Below are 16327 nucleotides of genomic sequence, written 5' to 3' on the forward strand. Positions count from 1 at the left end.
TGATAGTGCCCTTCCATGGAGCTCTTGTGTTCCTGGGCATCCCCAGGCCAAACTCAGTGCAGGAGATTGATCACTGCAAACTGAAACAAGGATTTGGCTGGCAGCATCCCAGAGACGCTGCCTTTCAACCCCACAGCATCCCTGTCTGGAGCCCTTCTCAGCTGAGCTGTTCTTGTCCTGCAGGACCCCAAAGAGACAACAAGGAATTATGGAAGATGTACATGTGAGTCTCCTTTTTTAAATTTTTTGCCTACTAAGCAAGAGAAAGGCCAAAAATACACCAGGGTTGGGTAAGCTAAATATTTCTTAAATGCAAATTATTTGGTGGCAAAGCCGGGAAAAGCAGATATTCCCTTGTTTCTAGGTTCCAACACTCCTGCAGCTGAGATGGATTTCTTTTCTTAGACTACCCGGGAGAAGGGACAACTTGAAAAGGGCCAAATATATTTAACCACAAGGTATAAAACAAACTCCCACTTGGTGCTGAGAAGGAGCCACTTCTCAAAGCCTCGTTACTAATTCCTATAATCCGAGTCAGAGGGATCAGTAGGATTCAGGAGGGCTCCATCAGCAGTGCCTCTGAAAGGACTTCCCACCGTTCTGAGCTACTGCAATTTCTTCAATTACTTCAGTGCCTTCACTTCTCCTGTGCTCCTCGCCAGAAGATGGTCACATGGAAGAACTTGTGGAGAGGCAGAGTGGAAAGAAACATGCTATTTAAAAAGATTTTTTTTCCCCAAGCCTCAGAACAAATTAAATCTTTGTAATCAGGGTCCAAAAGGCAAAAAAAAAGGGCAAAAAAAACTAGAGGAAAGAGAAAGCAACAACCCACAACTACTCCCATTAGGTGGTCAGAACTAGAATCACTTTATATTTTGGGTGACAATTTGTACCCACGATCCGAGGGCATTATTTCAAGGGGCTCATAACAAAGCTGTTCTCATTGCTGGGAGCAAAAATAATTCAGTTCTACACACAGCTCACTCCTCTGGCCAACCCAGCTGCAGCTCCCAGCACTGACTTAGCCAGTGGCTAAAGAAAAAAATAAAAGCTCACTCACTTCCCACTGGTTAGAACAAAAGTTACCAGAAAATTGGAACTCAGCAGCTCCAAACTTTTCTTCCAAACCAAAGGCACAGCCCAGCTTGTGCAAGCTAACCTAAACTTTCAACCCTTCTCTGTTTTCTTATTGTTTTAACACAAAATTAAACTACTCTGGCCCAAAACCTGCTGGAACACTGGGCACTAACCTCATCCCCAACTGGTCACTGCATGTTCAGGTTTAGGATGCCAAAGAAAATAAATTCTCCATCTGCCAAGGAAGGAGCTGCACGGGACTATCCCTCACTCCAGATACCAATCCATTTGTCTTTTTCCCCAACTGTTCAGTCAGACTGGACCAGAGAAGCTCAAATCAGCAGCGAGAGGATCCAATGAGACAGAAAGGCCGTGGTGCTCCAGTGCCAACCACCACTGCCACAGCGGGCCAAGAACAGGAAAATAAGGTAAAAATGAGGATTTTCCCTGGAGGTCAGGGCCTACTCTGACAGCAGCCAGGTCCTTCAGACACTGCACACAGAGAGCTCACAGAATTAACTGCTTTAGGTAGAACCTGCAGAGCAGAGCACTCAGGGTTAAACTTCCCTCTCAAATCCATTACTTTTGTAAATTACATTCAATCTCCAGTGGGAAGCCAGAAGCTAATGACTTCGTAAAAAGCACAGGCAGCCTCCACCGTTCCCATTTCCAGGTGGAATTGTACCAGTGCTCATTTCTCCTGCTGTGCTCCTGATTGCCCTCGGCCCAGGCCCCACTCACCGGCAGGCTGGAAGGTCTGGACTGAAGGTTCAAGTTCATGTCTTCTTGCCCTTTACTGGAAGCCATTGAGGGAGCAGAGGATGCCTGGGACCCAAACGAGTCTTGAGATAACTCCTGAAACATCAAGAAACACAAAAAGCAGAAGTCACAAATGGGAATACAGTAAAGCCTCTGTTGGAATCACTCTGGGATGTTCTCACATTGTGGCAGATTTGCGTCCCCTTGGTGACACTGGCCCAGAACAGGAGGTGAGAGCCAGGACTGAAGGCCAGCACACAGACACTGGTGACTGCTGCTCAGGGCTGGGAGCACAGGCCATGACAGAGCAGCCACTCTGCAGCTTTCCCTCCTCATCCCTGGACATCACAGCCTGTCCCGGATCTGCCCCTCTGCTTCTCCTTCACCATCTCACCCTCGCTCCAGGCACCTCCTTACACAAACCAGGCCAGTCAATTAAACCCTTCCCTTCTCAGGGGCTGCCCTGGGTGTGTCTGCTGGAAGCTCCCAGGCAGCTTTGTCTCCTCCCCAAAGCCAGGTTTCACCTTGGCTGGGCACCACCAGGAGCAGCCCAGCTGTGACCGTTCTGTCCCCCCTGGTGTGGCCTTGTGTCCCACCCCGTGTGTGCTTCAGCCCCTCCTGACCCCTGACGGCCGGGGCAGCCTACCTGAGGCGGGGGGAAGCGCTGCTGCCCGTAGGGCTGGGGCTGCTGCGGCGGCTGCGCCGGCGGGTACGACGGGGACGGCTGCGCCAGCGCCGCGCCCGCGCCCGGCTGCGCCTGCTGCGCCGGGTACGGCGACTGCGCCGGCTGCTGCGCCGGGTACGGCGACTGCGCCGGCTGCTGCGCCGGGTACGGCGCCTGCCCCTGCGCCGCCGCCGGGTACGGGCTGGGGGGCTGCTGGTGCGGCGGCTGCGCCGGCTGCTGCGGGTACGGCGGCTGCGCCCCGGCCGCGGGCTGCGCCTGCTGCTGCTGCTGCTGCTGCTGGTACGAGGGCTGCGGGTGCGCGGGCTGCGACGGGGGCTGCTGCGAGTAGGGGGGCTGCTGCTGCTGCGGGTGGGGGCTCTGCTGGTTGTAGTAGGGGGTCTGGCTCTGCTGCCCGTACGCGCTGGGGCCCTGCTGCCCGTACGGAGGCATCTGCAGAGGGAGAGACAGAGTTGCACCAGTCACAAACCAGTCCTCACACGCACAAACCGCGCTTCTCACACGCACAAACCGCGCTTCTCACACGCACACAGGTTCTGCTCCACAAGCAGAAATTCAGAAACCTGTGCAGAGCAGTAATGCACTGGAAACGCCACTACCTAGACACTTCCCAGATACAGCAGAAGTCACTCGTGTGTGACATTATTCTTGGCAGTAACCAAGTTTTAACAGGCATCATAGCTAAGTTTTTAGGGATTCCTATCTGACCACCCTTCAACAAAAGTAACATTGAAAGGAAAGACTGCTTGCTCCAACAAAAAAAGAAATTGCCTTTTGAATCCTGCAAACAGTCCAGCAGGCGCCACTCGGATCATGTAATGAGCCAAAACTGACCTGGAGTCATTTCTTGTGCAAAGAACAGCTGTGTCTCTAACACAGCACAGCAGAAAGAGGATCTCCCTCCCCTGCTATTTATTTTTCCCTTGCTGGATTCACTGCTCTGCCACCGCCTCTCTCAGAAGCAAGGCTTCCCCAGGGTCTGGATCCCACCTGGATGCAGGTGTGGAACAACACTCAGCCTGGAGAAATGCCATTTCACCCAAGCCCAGCCTGGCTGGGGGAGTCCCGGCTGCGCCCCTGTGCCTGCTGGGCTGTGCCAGGCCATGCCGGGCCATGCCAGGCTGTGCCAGGCTGTGCCGGGCTGTGCCAGGCCATGCCGGGCCATGCCAGGCCGTGGGGGCTGTGCCAGGCTGTGGGGGCTGTGCCAGGCTGTGGGGGCTGTGCCAGGCCATGCCAGGCTGTGGGGGCCGTGCTGGGCCGTGCCAGGCCATGCCAGGCTGTGCCAGGCCGTGCCGTGGCGGCCGTACCTGTTGTGCATACGAGATGCTGCCCATGGTGCTCTGTGTCCTGCCCTGCATGCCCATGGGGTATCTCTGGGGGCCCTGGGGGCCGTAGGGCTGCCCGGGGTAGCCGTGGCCCTGCTGCGGCCCCGCCTGCGGCCCCTGCTGCTGCGTGTAGGGGTTGTTCCCTCCGTAGGGCTGAGGCCTCATCTTCCCCATCTGATCCATCGGGCTCGACGGCTGCAAGGCAACACAGGACACGTCAGGCACGTCAGGCACACAGGAATCGTTTGTTTGAACACCACAGCTTCCCAAAAACCCAGGAGAAAACATCGGCAGGAGAAGCTCGTCTGCCTTGTCCCAGGTGCTAAACCCCACGGTTACCTTTGGAATTCCAGCAGGACTCCTGCTGTCCCTCCAAACCCACCGCTCCACCAAGAACAAGCCCAGTGAGAGGTCATTTAATGCTGACATCCCTCCCGTGGCAAAAAGGGGGGAAGGATCATCAACAAAAATCAATTATCAGTGTAAGTGGCTTTCCCCATTGTAGGTAGTAGTTTAATGTCCAGATATTCCACAACAAGGTAAATTTAGGCTGAAAATTTAAATATTCACAAGAAACACTGCTTCTTTCACGTATAACAAGGTCTCCCAAAACACTACAGGCTGTTAATTTACACTTCTGCATTTCAATTAATGCACATTGATGTAGTAACACTGGGCACTGCTGCTGACATCCACAGTCTTCAAGACTGCAGTTTCATTTTTGAGTATTTTTTTAACATGTACTTTGTGTCTGCTGCTTTTTGGAGAATAAAGAGTTTCTAAATCAGATTTATTCAGATGCACGTAAAAAAAATTGTCAGCCTCAAAAGTCAGGTCCCTGAGCTTTAGAGCAGAGACAATGAGATGAGAGGAGAAATGCAACTTTCCTTGGACTTACTCATCTGTGCTACCCCCGCCTGGAGCCAAGAATTAGGGACAGTCAATCGAATTTCCTGAAAACACCATAAAGCTCAACACTCTAAAGCCTCAAACAGGGCTTTTTCACCTTGGCAGTTATTCCCCCACTGGAGCAAGGGCTGTTCTGGGTGGTGACCTCTAAATGAATCCCAGCACAGTCCTTAACCCCCATTCCTTGGACTGAATGGGAATCCTTCCCTGAGCTCCTGGTGACCTAACTAATCCCAATTAGATGTTTTCCACAGATCACCATGACAATGGACTCCCCATTACACCACCCCTTCCTGCCACCCTGGGCTGTTTGCACAGATCCACCCTCTCTTGCTGAGCTCAGGTGCTTGAGGAGTGGCCCTACAGGTCTGCACAAGCAAACATCACACACAGCCCAGGCTGGAAACCCCACAGAATCCCGGAGAGCAGAGCAGGATTTCACTGATGTTTGCAGAATCCACCCTCTTAGGGGCAAAAAAGAGTTCTTGCAGTGTTGAGAAAAGCCTTTCCCAGCAGCCAGCACAGCTTGGAGCCCAGCACACATTTGTGTGCCCAGCTGTCTGTGCAGTGTGGCTGCCAGGGAGGCACAGGGACACCACGGGCACCTCGTGGGGCTCTGCTGGGCACCAGGGCTGCCACTGAGAGGGGATGGCAGGAAAAGCCCCCCTGCTGCACAAGGAGAGGCTGCTGGCTCGAAGGAAATTTGGGTCAATACGGCACGAATCGATGGAGGGCAAAGTCCAGGTGCTCTGCTCCACCCCAGCTCAGGGCACCCATGGAACCTGCCAGGCTGGAAGGGACCCACGAGGCTCCGGCTGCCAGCCCTGCACGGGACAGCCCAGAGTCCCATCCTGTGCCTGAGAGCGTTCCCAGAGCTCCTGGAGCTCTGGCAGCCTGGGGAGAGCCTTTGCCACCCTGTGGAAGCCGTTCCCAGCCGACCCCGTGCACCCCCTGGCCCTGCAGAGGAGGATTTTGGGTGCCCTCCCAGCTCAGCTGTGCTGGATGTTCCCATTCTCGGCCACACTGACACCAAACCAATCCTGAACAAGTTTTATTCCATGTTTTATGTTCAGGCTGCCACAGATGCTGCTGCTGGGGAGCAACACGGGCAGAGATCCCAGAGATCCCTGCCCTGGGAATGCCAGGCACCCACAGGGGTCTGTGCCAGCTCCAAAAGGAGCTTCCATTCATGGGGGCAGAAAAAAGAGGCCTTTGAAGCCTCTGATGGAACCCTCAGAGCTGCAGGGCCTCAGTCCTGAATGGAGCACCCATGTGGAGCTCCCATACACCCTAAAAGATGCAAATTGTGTTTACATCTCCCCAGCAATTGTCCCTGATGCTTCCCAAGTCTTGCCTTGTGGGTATCCCCTTGCATTACTGACATGTCCCTGCCCACATTATCTCCTTTGGTATGTAAAACCGGGGCCACCAGGAGCCTTCCTAGCCCCTGGCTTTTGACTTCGGCCTGCTCTCACCACCCCCAAGCACTCACATCCTTCCTTCCACCTGACAAAGTGCAACTTCGGGGTTACTGACTAAATATTTCAGCATCTTTTCCGTTTGTTACTTGCTTCCTCCTCCTGGTTGTAACTCACCTTTGCAGCCCTCTGCCAAGGGCAGCTTCTCACACACATTCCTTTTTGGTTTTTTTAAAACTTTTTATTTTAAATACACTCACACCACACGCTGCCACCCCTGCACTGATTTTCTTGTCTGTGGTCACCCACAAGACCAACCATCTCTTCAGGGAGGAGAAAACAAGGTGAAGATTCACTTTTCCATGACTCCTACAGGAAGCATGACAACTACTAAAAAACTTCCAAGAAACATTTGGAACTGTTTATGCAGCCATTAAAAAAGAAAAAAAAAAAAAATAGGAGATAGAGAAAAGAAAAAACCCAAAACACAAACCCCAAACATCTTTCCAGGATGTGACCAAGCCGTCACCTTGACTGCTCGGCGTGGGAGGACACGAAGTGCCTCAAGCTGCCACCCTTCCACCAGGCCCTAGCACAGAGAGGGTGCTAAAAACAAACACAGAGAGCATCTAGATTGCAGCCTTATGGATAAAATTCTATCACCAGCAGGAGTGTAAGCGCCAATTAATGCCTAATGAAGGAATTATTTCATACACACACTCCTGACTCGTAGCAAGGCTCATTTGTGCTCCCCAAGGTTGCCCTGTACATCCCAAATGCTGCCATGTGTTGTTTCTTCCTTCAAAATATCCCATTAATTCAGAATATCCCACATATCTCTGTCACTGATGGGGCTTTAACTGCTCTGGACTTGGTATTGGCTCAGAGGCAGCCACCAGGAAACTTCCCCAAATCTGCTGCCCCAAATCCCTTTTAGGGAGCTGAACTCCGTGTGCCTCAGGAAAAGAACTGAGCTGAACTGCAGGGTTTGACCCAGGGCTGGTGTGAGGATGCTGGGAGGAGCAGAGGCTGCAGAGCCTCTTGCACACCCGTGTCACACGAGATGGGAGGAGCAGAGGCTGCAGAGCCCCTTGCACACCCGTGTCACACGAGATGGGAGGAGCAGAGGCTGCAGAGCCCCTTGCACACCCGTGTCACACGAGATGGGAGGAGCAGAGGCTGCAGAGCCCCTTGCACACCCGTGTCACACGAGATGGGAAGAGCAGAGGCTGCAGAGCCCCTTGCACACCCGTGTCACACGAGATGGGAGGAGCAGAGGCTGCAGAGCCCTTGCACACCTGTGTCACACGAGATGGGCACGGGGGAGGAAGCACGAACACGTCAGGGTAAACACGGAAATAACAAACCCCGACTGCAAAAGGCTGGAAATTCTTCTCTGGGCTGATACATGGGAAACCCTTTCAATAGGAAACCACAGGAGTAGATTACTGTGATTACACTTCAAAAGCAAAGGCCCTGCCACAGAGAGACATAATTGAGAGAAAGTGTTGCTCCTTGATCACTGAAGTCCAGACCCCCTGCTTACACTTCCCTGCATTCATAGAAATTGCTTCTATTCTCCCTCAATCCCACTATCTCTGCTGTTGTGTAACACCAGTAAGTACCAGAGCTCAACAAAACATTGTCCTGCCACCAGTCAAACTTCCAAAAACAAACTTGTGTGGTTTGGTGTCTGAAGAGAGTGACCAGAAGCCCGTGCTCCAGAGAAACTGTGGAGCTTTGGGGGTAATTGAAGATATTTCTAGACTAAGAGTTTGTAACAGCGAGCCCAGAGTGAGCTTAAAATTGCCGAGTTCAAAAGCTCTTCAAATCACTCTGTGTGATGTGAAGGGTGTCAGGCCCCTATAATGAGGCAGTGCAGTGAAACCAGCTCTTCTTCCAAACAACACCGGGGTTTTCCGTAAGAAACAAAAAAAGCTTTAAGCAGACAAGAGGATTCCATGAACAATTCTTTTCAGATTTTGTCCTGTGGAAGAGAAATTTGGCCTCTTGAATGAATAGCTTGGTTAAATTGGAGAGGACTTGCTATTGGTCCTGTCAGGAAAATGAGTAAAGGGAAGAGGCAAATCCCACTTTGGAAGCAAGAGCCAAACCCTCCACAGCTGTACAGAAAAATGGAATTCTGACTTTCCCCATTACCTTATTACATATTTGTATTTTATTGGGCCAGAGGAAGAAAAGAAAGGAGAGTCATTTACTGAACTCTCCAGTTTCAAATCAGCGTCACTCAATTATTGGCAAACGTGGGTGTTGGCCACAACTGATTTCTTCAGCTGACCCCCCCAAAAAATAAGAAGGCCAAAAAAATAAGAAAAAAGCCCTGAGCTCTCACCTTGGCTTTGAAATCTTTTCCTGACCAGCTCTGTTGTCCGTTTCTCGTGATAAAAAAATAATAAAAAGCATTCCTGGCTGTTTAACCGAGAGAAGCCCTAATTGATTCCCACAGTCATTAACCTGCATTTTACCTCGGAGAGTGGTAGTTAAGGAAGTCGGCACTGCTATTTATAACTCATCTCAAATTGAGGGCAGACTGCCTAAAATCTAACACATCCCAGCTGTACTCCTGTTTGAACTGGGGCCAAGGGAATTTTTTAAAGCAATCTTGGCACTGAATGAATGACACCAACAGTCTGAGCGCGTGTGTTGTGTTGTGGTGACGTAGCGCTGGAGGTGGAAGGGGACGGGGGGGCCGCTCTCCCTAATCCCTCTCCCAGGCCCAGCTCAGCCCGAGCCGGAGCCGCCCACCCAGAACCAAACACAGGAAACGTCTTTTCCTGTGCAGCGCCTTCAGTGAGAGGCACAGGGCTCATCTGCACCGGGGCACGGCCACCGCTCCTGCCGGGAGCGCCGCGCTCCGAGCCCCGGCCACGGAGCCACGGCCTGCCCGGGCTTGGAGCCGCGCCGGGAACCCCAGAAAGGGCCGGAACAGATGGGGAGGACCCGGCAGCACCAGCCATTGTCTGCCCGCTGAGCACTGCCACAAAGAGAGGCTGCAGCAGGCACAGGGAGGTGCCAGCTGCTCCCCGGGCACGCTGAACGGGGCACCGAGCGCGGTGGAAGCGGCCGGGCTGAGCCGATGGCAGCGATGGGCAGCATCCCACAGGCCCAGGGACGAGGGGCTCCCCTCCCCGGCCTGCAGCCCCAGGGATCCCACTGCAAGTGGCTCTTGGGACAGGGATGAGGGATTCCACCTCCCACCTTCAAACCCTCAAAGTCTTGGCCTTTTCCACGTTCCAAGGGCACTGTGGGAGCACCACAGCCCTGAGGGAGACAAACCCCGGTTCCCGTGTGATGCGAGGTGTGATGGAACCAGCTCACAAAGCACAGGGCTCATGAACGGTGTGAAACACAGCCAGGCATTGCCCAAAGCTGGCACAGAGCCCTGGGGAGCCACCAAAACCAGCCAGGCTGTGGAGACTCCACAGCTGACAGCAGCAGCTCCTCTCCTGCAACAACACAACCATGGCTGACCCACAACATCACCAGAACACAACTGGTGGGGATGGGGGACACAAGCAGCACCCACGGGGCAGCACAGGAGGCTCCAGCAAAGCCCAGCTTGAGCTGGTCACTCGTGTCTGCACATCAGACACTCTACACTCATCTGTGTCTTCCACAGACCCCAAAGGCGACTCCAACTCCTCCCCAAACCAACAACCGTCCTCGTTCGGGAGCAAACACAGCTCACCTTCAGTGGGGAACTCTCATCTGCTCTATTTAAGGTACAACTGCCTGTGCTGAGGTCAACACCCCGGCCTGAACTCGCTGCCTTTTATAGCCCGGGTCACGCTCCGATGCCTCCCTTCCCACGGCAGCCTGCTTTTAAACACGGACACAAGAGCCTCAGGGGAAGCTGAAGGTAAAATAAAGATCCTCCAGCACGACGTGAAGATGCCCCCAAAAGAAAACACCTAGAAAACCCATGGTAATAAACACTCCATGAGGTGCATCCACCACCACCTCACTGGCACTGTTCAAACAATGAGCCTGTTTCTCCGAGAATTACCATCACAGAAATGCACAGTTCCTTTTCTGATTTTCCCCTCCCTGTTTAAACTTGAGAAATCCACCAACTTCCTTGGCAGACACTGAGCCCATGCTAGCCCTGCTCAGCTCCCACCAGGGCCTCTCCCTGCCCTCCCCCAGGGCAGCCCCATCACTTTGGGGACCCCACTCCACTCAGGATGCTCTGACTCACACCCACAACCCTCAAGTGCCAAAACCTGACTCCTGGAACACAGTACAGGGTAATAAATGCTCATCCCTTGGAAACGTCCAGGACAAATACATTTTTTACATAAGCTACAGAAAAATAAAACTCCTCCCTCGCCCCCACAACTCCCAGAATCTAACTTGGATTTGGACACATAACCAGGAGGTGATGTATCATCATCTCATTATCAATGGCCAATGCAGATTAAAGTTTGGCTGTCAAAACAAATGACCTCTGCTCCTCAGTTTCAGTTCTGCAACCAGAAAGAGCCTGGTTTTTCTTCTGACTTTTCCCAGTAGGTCAGAGTTTGACCCAAGACACTTTCTATTCCTCTAAACCTCTGCTAACACCCCGACCTCAGAACAAGCTCATGACACCAACACAGAAGAACAGGACCCTTTCTGCATTACTTCAGCCACCTGCTTCTATCTGGAGCTCCTGCAAACCTAAAATCTGCCCTGCTCAATGTTTATCCCCTCCCTGACCACTTATTACACCACTTTCTTCGGGGACATCTGCTGTAAATCCAGAGCCTGAGCTGTGCCAGTGGAAGGCAGATGAGTGAGTTTCTCCCAGCAGCCATCCTGTGACCTGTATCTCCCTGCTAAACACAATCCAGTAATTACCCATTAACATTTCTCAGCAAAAGCCCAGTCCACACATCTCAGAGGACTTTCCAAAGCACAGCTCTTACTAATATACTTCTAATTGATTAAAACTGACCAGAGTTTTGATTACAGGATGTATCATTATGGCACATCTCATTCCTGAAAGAAGTCAACCAGCAGAAGGTGATGTGGTGGGGAAGTGAAATGAGAGTCACCCCTCAAAGCCTCACTGGAAATAACCCAGCAGCAGCACAATGTTCATGCCCAAGTACCAGCAGAGTTGTGTTATTTTTTATTTTATTAAAAACTGGAGGGTGGGAAGGTGCCAAGCCTGCAACAAGCACCACGATGGTTCCACGGACACCTCTCCTGTCTGCAGGCTCAGGGCACATCCCTGTGGGAACAGCACAGGGGCTTCCCCACCACCTGAGAATTAGCAACCACCAGAGGACTCGAACTTTCCCTCCACCTCAACTACTTACACCATGGCAGGACACTCTGACAAACACCATTTACTGATTTAAATGCAGTCAAAATTAACAAAGGATTATAATTACTGTATAATAGCTGATGACCAGTGAAAATTTCAGGCATTTCCCAGGCAGTCAGGGTCAGGTGATGCATTTTTTATTCAGATTGTGTGATCCTTATACAATTTCTATATCATTTCCCCAATAATTTCAACTTATATTTAAGATACAATTTCCTTCTATCCAAAGAACTAGGTAACAAGCTATCTATCCCTCTGTGTCAGGCTTCAATTCACTTTACAAGCACATTGTTCAACCAACTCACTGCAGGATTCCCCAAGTGTCACCGCTGACTCCACCCAAAAATCCAAGCAACACTAAGATGTAAAGAAAACTGCGCCTGAGCTCCATGGGAGATGATCCCCAGGAACATGTGATCCTTGTAATGAGGTGCTGCTCCTTTTAAGATGGAAAGAAACTTCCTTCCTGAATATTAAATCAGGCTTTAAGTTTAGCCAACCTCCTACTTCTGCTCTAATGAACTGGAGGCGAGTCCCCAAAAAGGCGCTCGGATGTCTCATTACAGCTCCTGCTCCAGCCCAGGCTGCACCACAGCCACGGCCCCGGCCAGCAGCAGGCCAGGAAAAGAGCAGCAGGAGCAAGGGCTGGGGTGGGAGAGCAGAATTACACTCGGTGTCACCACTGCTGAAGTGATCTCACTCTCAGGAGCACGAGAGCAGCTGTTCCCCATCACCAGCGAGGCCCAAAATGTTTGCTCCAAACAGCGCTGAAAACCTGAAGGGGCTCCAGATGCCCCATAAATACATTCAGACACTGCAACCTGTGGCAGGCTTCAGTCATCCAGCGAATTCCCTGTAACCCCTGCTTCCTTTCAAACTAGCCCTGCTGATCTCATGGACAGATGTCTTTTGCTACTGAACACGAGGGATGTTTGCCAAAACTGGAGGTCTCAAGGAAGAGCCAACACAAGGGCTCATTGGAGTTTACCTTCTAGAATAAAGGTAGTTTTATCAATTCACTAAAAGCCTTTTCTGCACAGAAATCTGAGGGTGCTGGTGCACACTCTGGAGTTGATAAGACACCTCCAGCACAGCCTCCTGGGTTCCTTTCTAAGAACATTTTCCTGATAAATCTTCATCTGTAAAATGCAGCAGCACAGGTTTCTACCCACTTGTGTGTCTGAAAGCTCCATCTGTATTTGAATATCTCATCACTTTGCAAATTCACCTCGTTTTACACAGAACGAGCAGTGGCTGAACAGACTCAACTGGACAGGCAGACTCCCGTGACCCCTTCCCACGGCGGGCTCAGCTCAGGGCCCTGCACAGCCCCACCTCTCCCACCACACACAGCGCCTCGAGGGAGGGGGACACAGCCACGATCCCTGGGGAGCCGCAGCTCTCGGAGGGGCCTCATCCCAGAGCTCTGGTTATCCACAGCTTCCACAGGAGCTGCACGTCAGGGCCTGCAGCTGCTCCAAGCCGTGGCTCAGCCTTGCACATTCAGCTCCTGCAGAGTGACTGAATTCACCCACAAGTGTGAGTTATGGAAGGTCAAAACCATCCCAGAGGTCTGAGGCTGGGGATGGCTGATGGAAGACAGGCAATCCCAGTTTATGCCCACAGAAGCCCCTGAGCTCCATCACACCCTCACTCCCAGGCCCTCATGGACGCTCACAGCTCCGCAGTGGAATCACCCAGCCCTGGGATGGGGCAGCACAGCCAGGCTGCTCTGACAGCCCCACCCCGCCAGCAGGTCGGGATAAGCATCACTCACTACCCCAAGAGCCCCTCAAACACAGCCGGGGTGCAGGAGCTGGCACCACACACCCTGCAGGGCATCCCTGTCACCTCCTCAGGAAGCCACCCAGGGAATCCCAAACCCCCTCCCATCACTCCTGACCCGCTGTGCTTTGTATCCAACATGAAACAAGGTAGCAAAGCTTTGTTTTGCTAATAGGAAACAGAAAAGTTACTTTATTTTCCTTGTCATTACAGCAGCTGACAAATTTGGGTGCTATTTTTGTGGATTTTAGTGAGCCTTCTCTTATTTTAGCCTTAAAATTCAACCTTCAAGCCTCCACTTCAGTTCCATGGAACCAAAAATATTTCAAATTGCAGTAATGACAAGTTACCATCTGCATTTACTGAGGACGGGCTCGGTAACTTTACAGCAAAGCCACAACCAATCTCCAGTATTTACACCCAAAGGAGCTATTTGCATCCAGCAGAGCAGGGCTGTCGTGCCTGCCTGGGGAAGAGGAGGCTGGGGGAGATGGAAAGTCTACGTGGGCAAGAAACTTGGAGCTGCAGCCAAGGCAACTCCAGACAGCAGGGAAGGCACTCCTGGAGCCTTCACCAAGCCAAGGCTGCTGTCATGAGTGACACAAGGTCCTTGTTACTTAAAAATGCTAATATATTTTTTTTAAAAAAAAAGCCCACCAGGCCTTGCTTACGTAATTTTTGAAGCCTGGTTCTGTTGCCCCATGCTCACTTCTGTCCTTGGGCTTTTACTTCATCTCCATCCAGAAAAATCCAGATTTCTTTCCAGGCAGAATGAACAACGTGGGGAGTTGCTTAGCGAGTTGAGAGGAGTGTGTGCTGGCAGCTGGGGAGAGCATACAGGAATTCCCAACTGTGCCAGTGCCATGGGGCAGGAGGAACAGCCAACGCTGCAAAGCCTCCGCTGGTTCCAGGAACAGGTATAACATGTAAGACAACTCATATGAGGAAAGGAGGATGAGCCATGACTGAGCCTTGACAGCAGTGACACCTCTGAGCAGTTCACTGCCACTCACAGAGACCAGGGCCAAAGCTCTCCCGAGCTCCTGCCCCTCACTGGTCCCTGCAGCCAGCACAGCCGGGCTCTGTGCCCCAGCAGGGCACACCCGGCTCTCCCACCTTCCCCACATCGCCCCAGGCTCCCCAACGCCCCCTGAGTTATCCACAGGAGCAGGGCAGCAGATTCACCTCGCTCCAAGAGAAGGCAGGGAAGGGTTAAGGGCCAGAACACAGCTGAAAACCAAGGAGCACTCGATTGCTCTGGGATGTTTCATACAACACTAATCACTTCATCTGATTTTAATTCCTGACATCAAATCAGCATATAGCTTTTCAAAGGAAATCTTGTCCCAGATTGCAAGGTAATCAATCACAATTAACGTGGAAAGCAGCTTTTGCAACGCCATCATGGCCTGTGAACCGAGCAGGAAGGACAGGGAAGGGGCTCAGAAACATCTTTCAAGTACAGGCAGACAGGATAATTTGGGATAGGATTGGTCTGTCAGTGTCTCTTGCAGTCAGGCTTTTTGCTTCTCCTCCAGTGCATGACCTGAGAAAGAGCAGGTTCTACGCCAACACTCCCACTCCCCCCTGAAGCCCCTTCCCCACCAGTGCGCCCCATTCCAGGGGAGCCACACTCTCCCCTCAGGCTGCTGGAAACCTCTTTTCCATCCAGAGGATTTTTCCTTAAACCAGAGAAAATTGTCAAGAGGATGGTGCCAGACTCTGTTTAGTGGTGACAGTGACAGGACAAGGAGCAATGGCCATAAAATAAAACACGAGTTCCACCCCAACATGAGGAAGAACTTCTTTCCCTGAGGGTGGCAGAGCCTGGCACAGCTGCCCAGGGAGGGCTGGGGTCTCCCTCTGTGGGGACACCTCTGTGGGGACACCTCTGTGGGGACACCTCTGTGGGGACACCTCTGTGCCACCTGCAGGGTGCAGAGCCAGGGAAAGGCTTCCAAACACAGAAAACTCCTTGTTCAAGCCTCGCTGGTCTGCCACAATAACCTGAAAGTACCTTGATACTTAAATGCATCCTATCAAAACACTGTCCAATTATCCACATATAATTAAAAAAAATAATAATAATGTTCAACTTGGCCATGTGCAGCAGCTGCCCCAAGTCCTTCCCAGGGGTTCCAGAGCACTGCAATCACCACAAGTGCCCCACAGAACAGTAAATAAATGAGCTTGGGTTTTTTTATAATAAAATAATAACCCCCCACCCACGCAGCCCGAGGGGCAGGGCTGCAGAGCCAACACGTGCAGCCACAGCACAGAAAAAGGCACTTTCTGCAACACGTGATCACACTCAGCAAACTGGCCTTGAATGGGAAGTCTTTTCCCTGATTAGCCATGCAAACCCCAACGTCAAAGCTCATTTAAAGAGAAAAGAAAATCAAGTTTTAACTAATTCCAGCAGTTCCATCATTTCCCTGGATCTCCTGCACAGAGGTAGGAACTTTTGTGGAAAGCCTCTCACAAGGAGCAGGGCTGAGGGGAGACCACCTCTAGCCTGGCACTGGCTTAATTATTTACACAGAGTTAATGAATACCAGACTCTCCTGCTAAACTCGCACAGGGTGCATAGTCCTACAGTCATTTGGACTTTAAATCCACCCTCAGACTGTTATGAAGTACAAAACTCCAAACAGACCTCCAGGAAGGATCCCACAGTGAGCAGAGTGAGCCCAGGACCCTGGCAGAGTTCAGGTGCCAAAGCAGGACAGTCCAACCCCTCCAACACAATTCCCACAGCAACCTGGAGGCAAAGGGAGACATTTTGCAACATAACCAAAGCAGGGAACAGGCACAAAGCCACATGGTTAAGGACAGGTTACTGTGCACTTTTGCCTCTGCTCTCCACACCTGCAGAGACCAGCACAAGAGACACTCAGTTAAGGGGATTTGAGCTGGAATATTTTCCCTAAAGTCCAACAGTGCAGGCAGCAGAGCACTGAGACACGGAGGCAGCCCTGCCGTGTTCAGGTGTGGCTGATCCTGCCCTGGAGCAGGACAGGGGGGCCTGGTGACCTTCCCA

General features: G+C 51.9%; 1 protein-coding gene across 2 annotated transcripts in view; it reads right to left on the bottom strand.

Annotated features, from left to right (window-relative positions):
- Nucleotides 1–16327, bottom strand: part of ARID1A (AT-rich interaction domain 1A) — a 50611-nt gene that overhangs the window by 25625 nt on the left and 8659 nt on the right. For both annotated transcript variants that reach the window (XM_063418771.1, XM_063418770.1), the window contains exons 2-4: nucleotides 3826–4038; nucleotides 2483–2950; nucleotides 1819–1932 (exon numbers count right to left, since the gene is read on the bottom strand). In XM_063418771.1, coding sequence (XP_063274841.1) covers nucleotides 1819–1932; nucleotides 2483–2950; nucleotides 3826–4038 — 795 coding nt within the window. The remainder of the gene's footprint in view (nucleotides 1–1818; nucleotides 1933–2482; nucleotides 2951–3825; nucleotides 4039–16327) is intronic.

The sequence above is a fragment of the Prinia subflava genome, chromosome 24, assembly GCF_021018805.1.
Source record: "Prinia subflava isolate CZ2003 ecotype Zambia chromosome 24, Cam_Psub_1.2, whole genome shotgun sequence".
NCBI classification, from domain to species: Eukaryota; Metazoa; Chordata; class Aves; order Passeriformes; family Cisticolidae; genus Prinia; species Prinia subflava.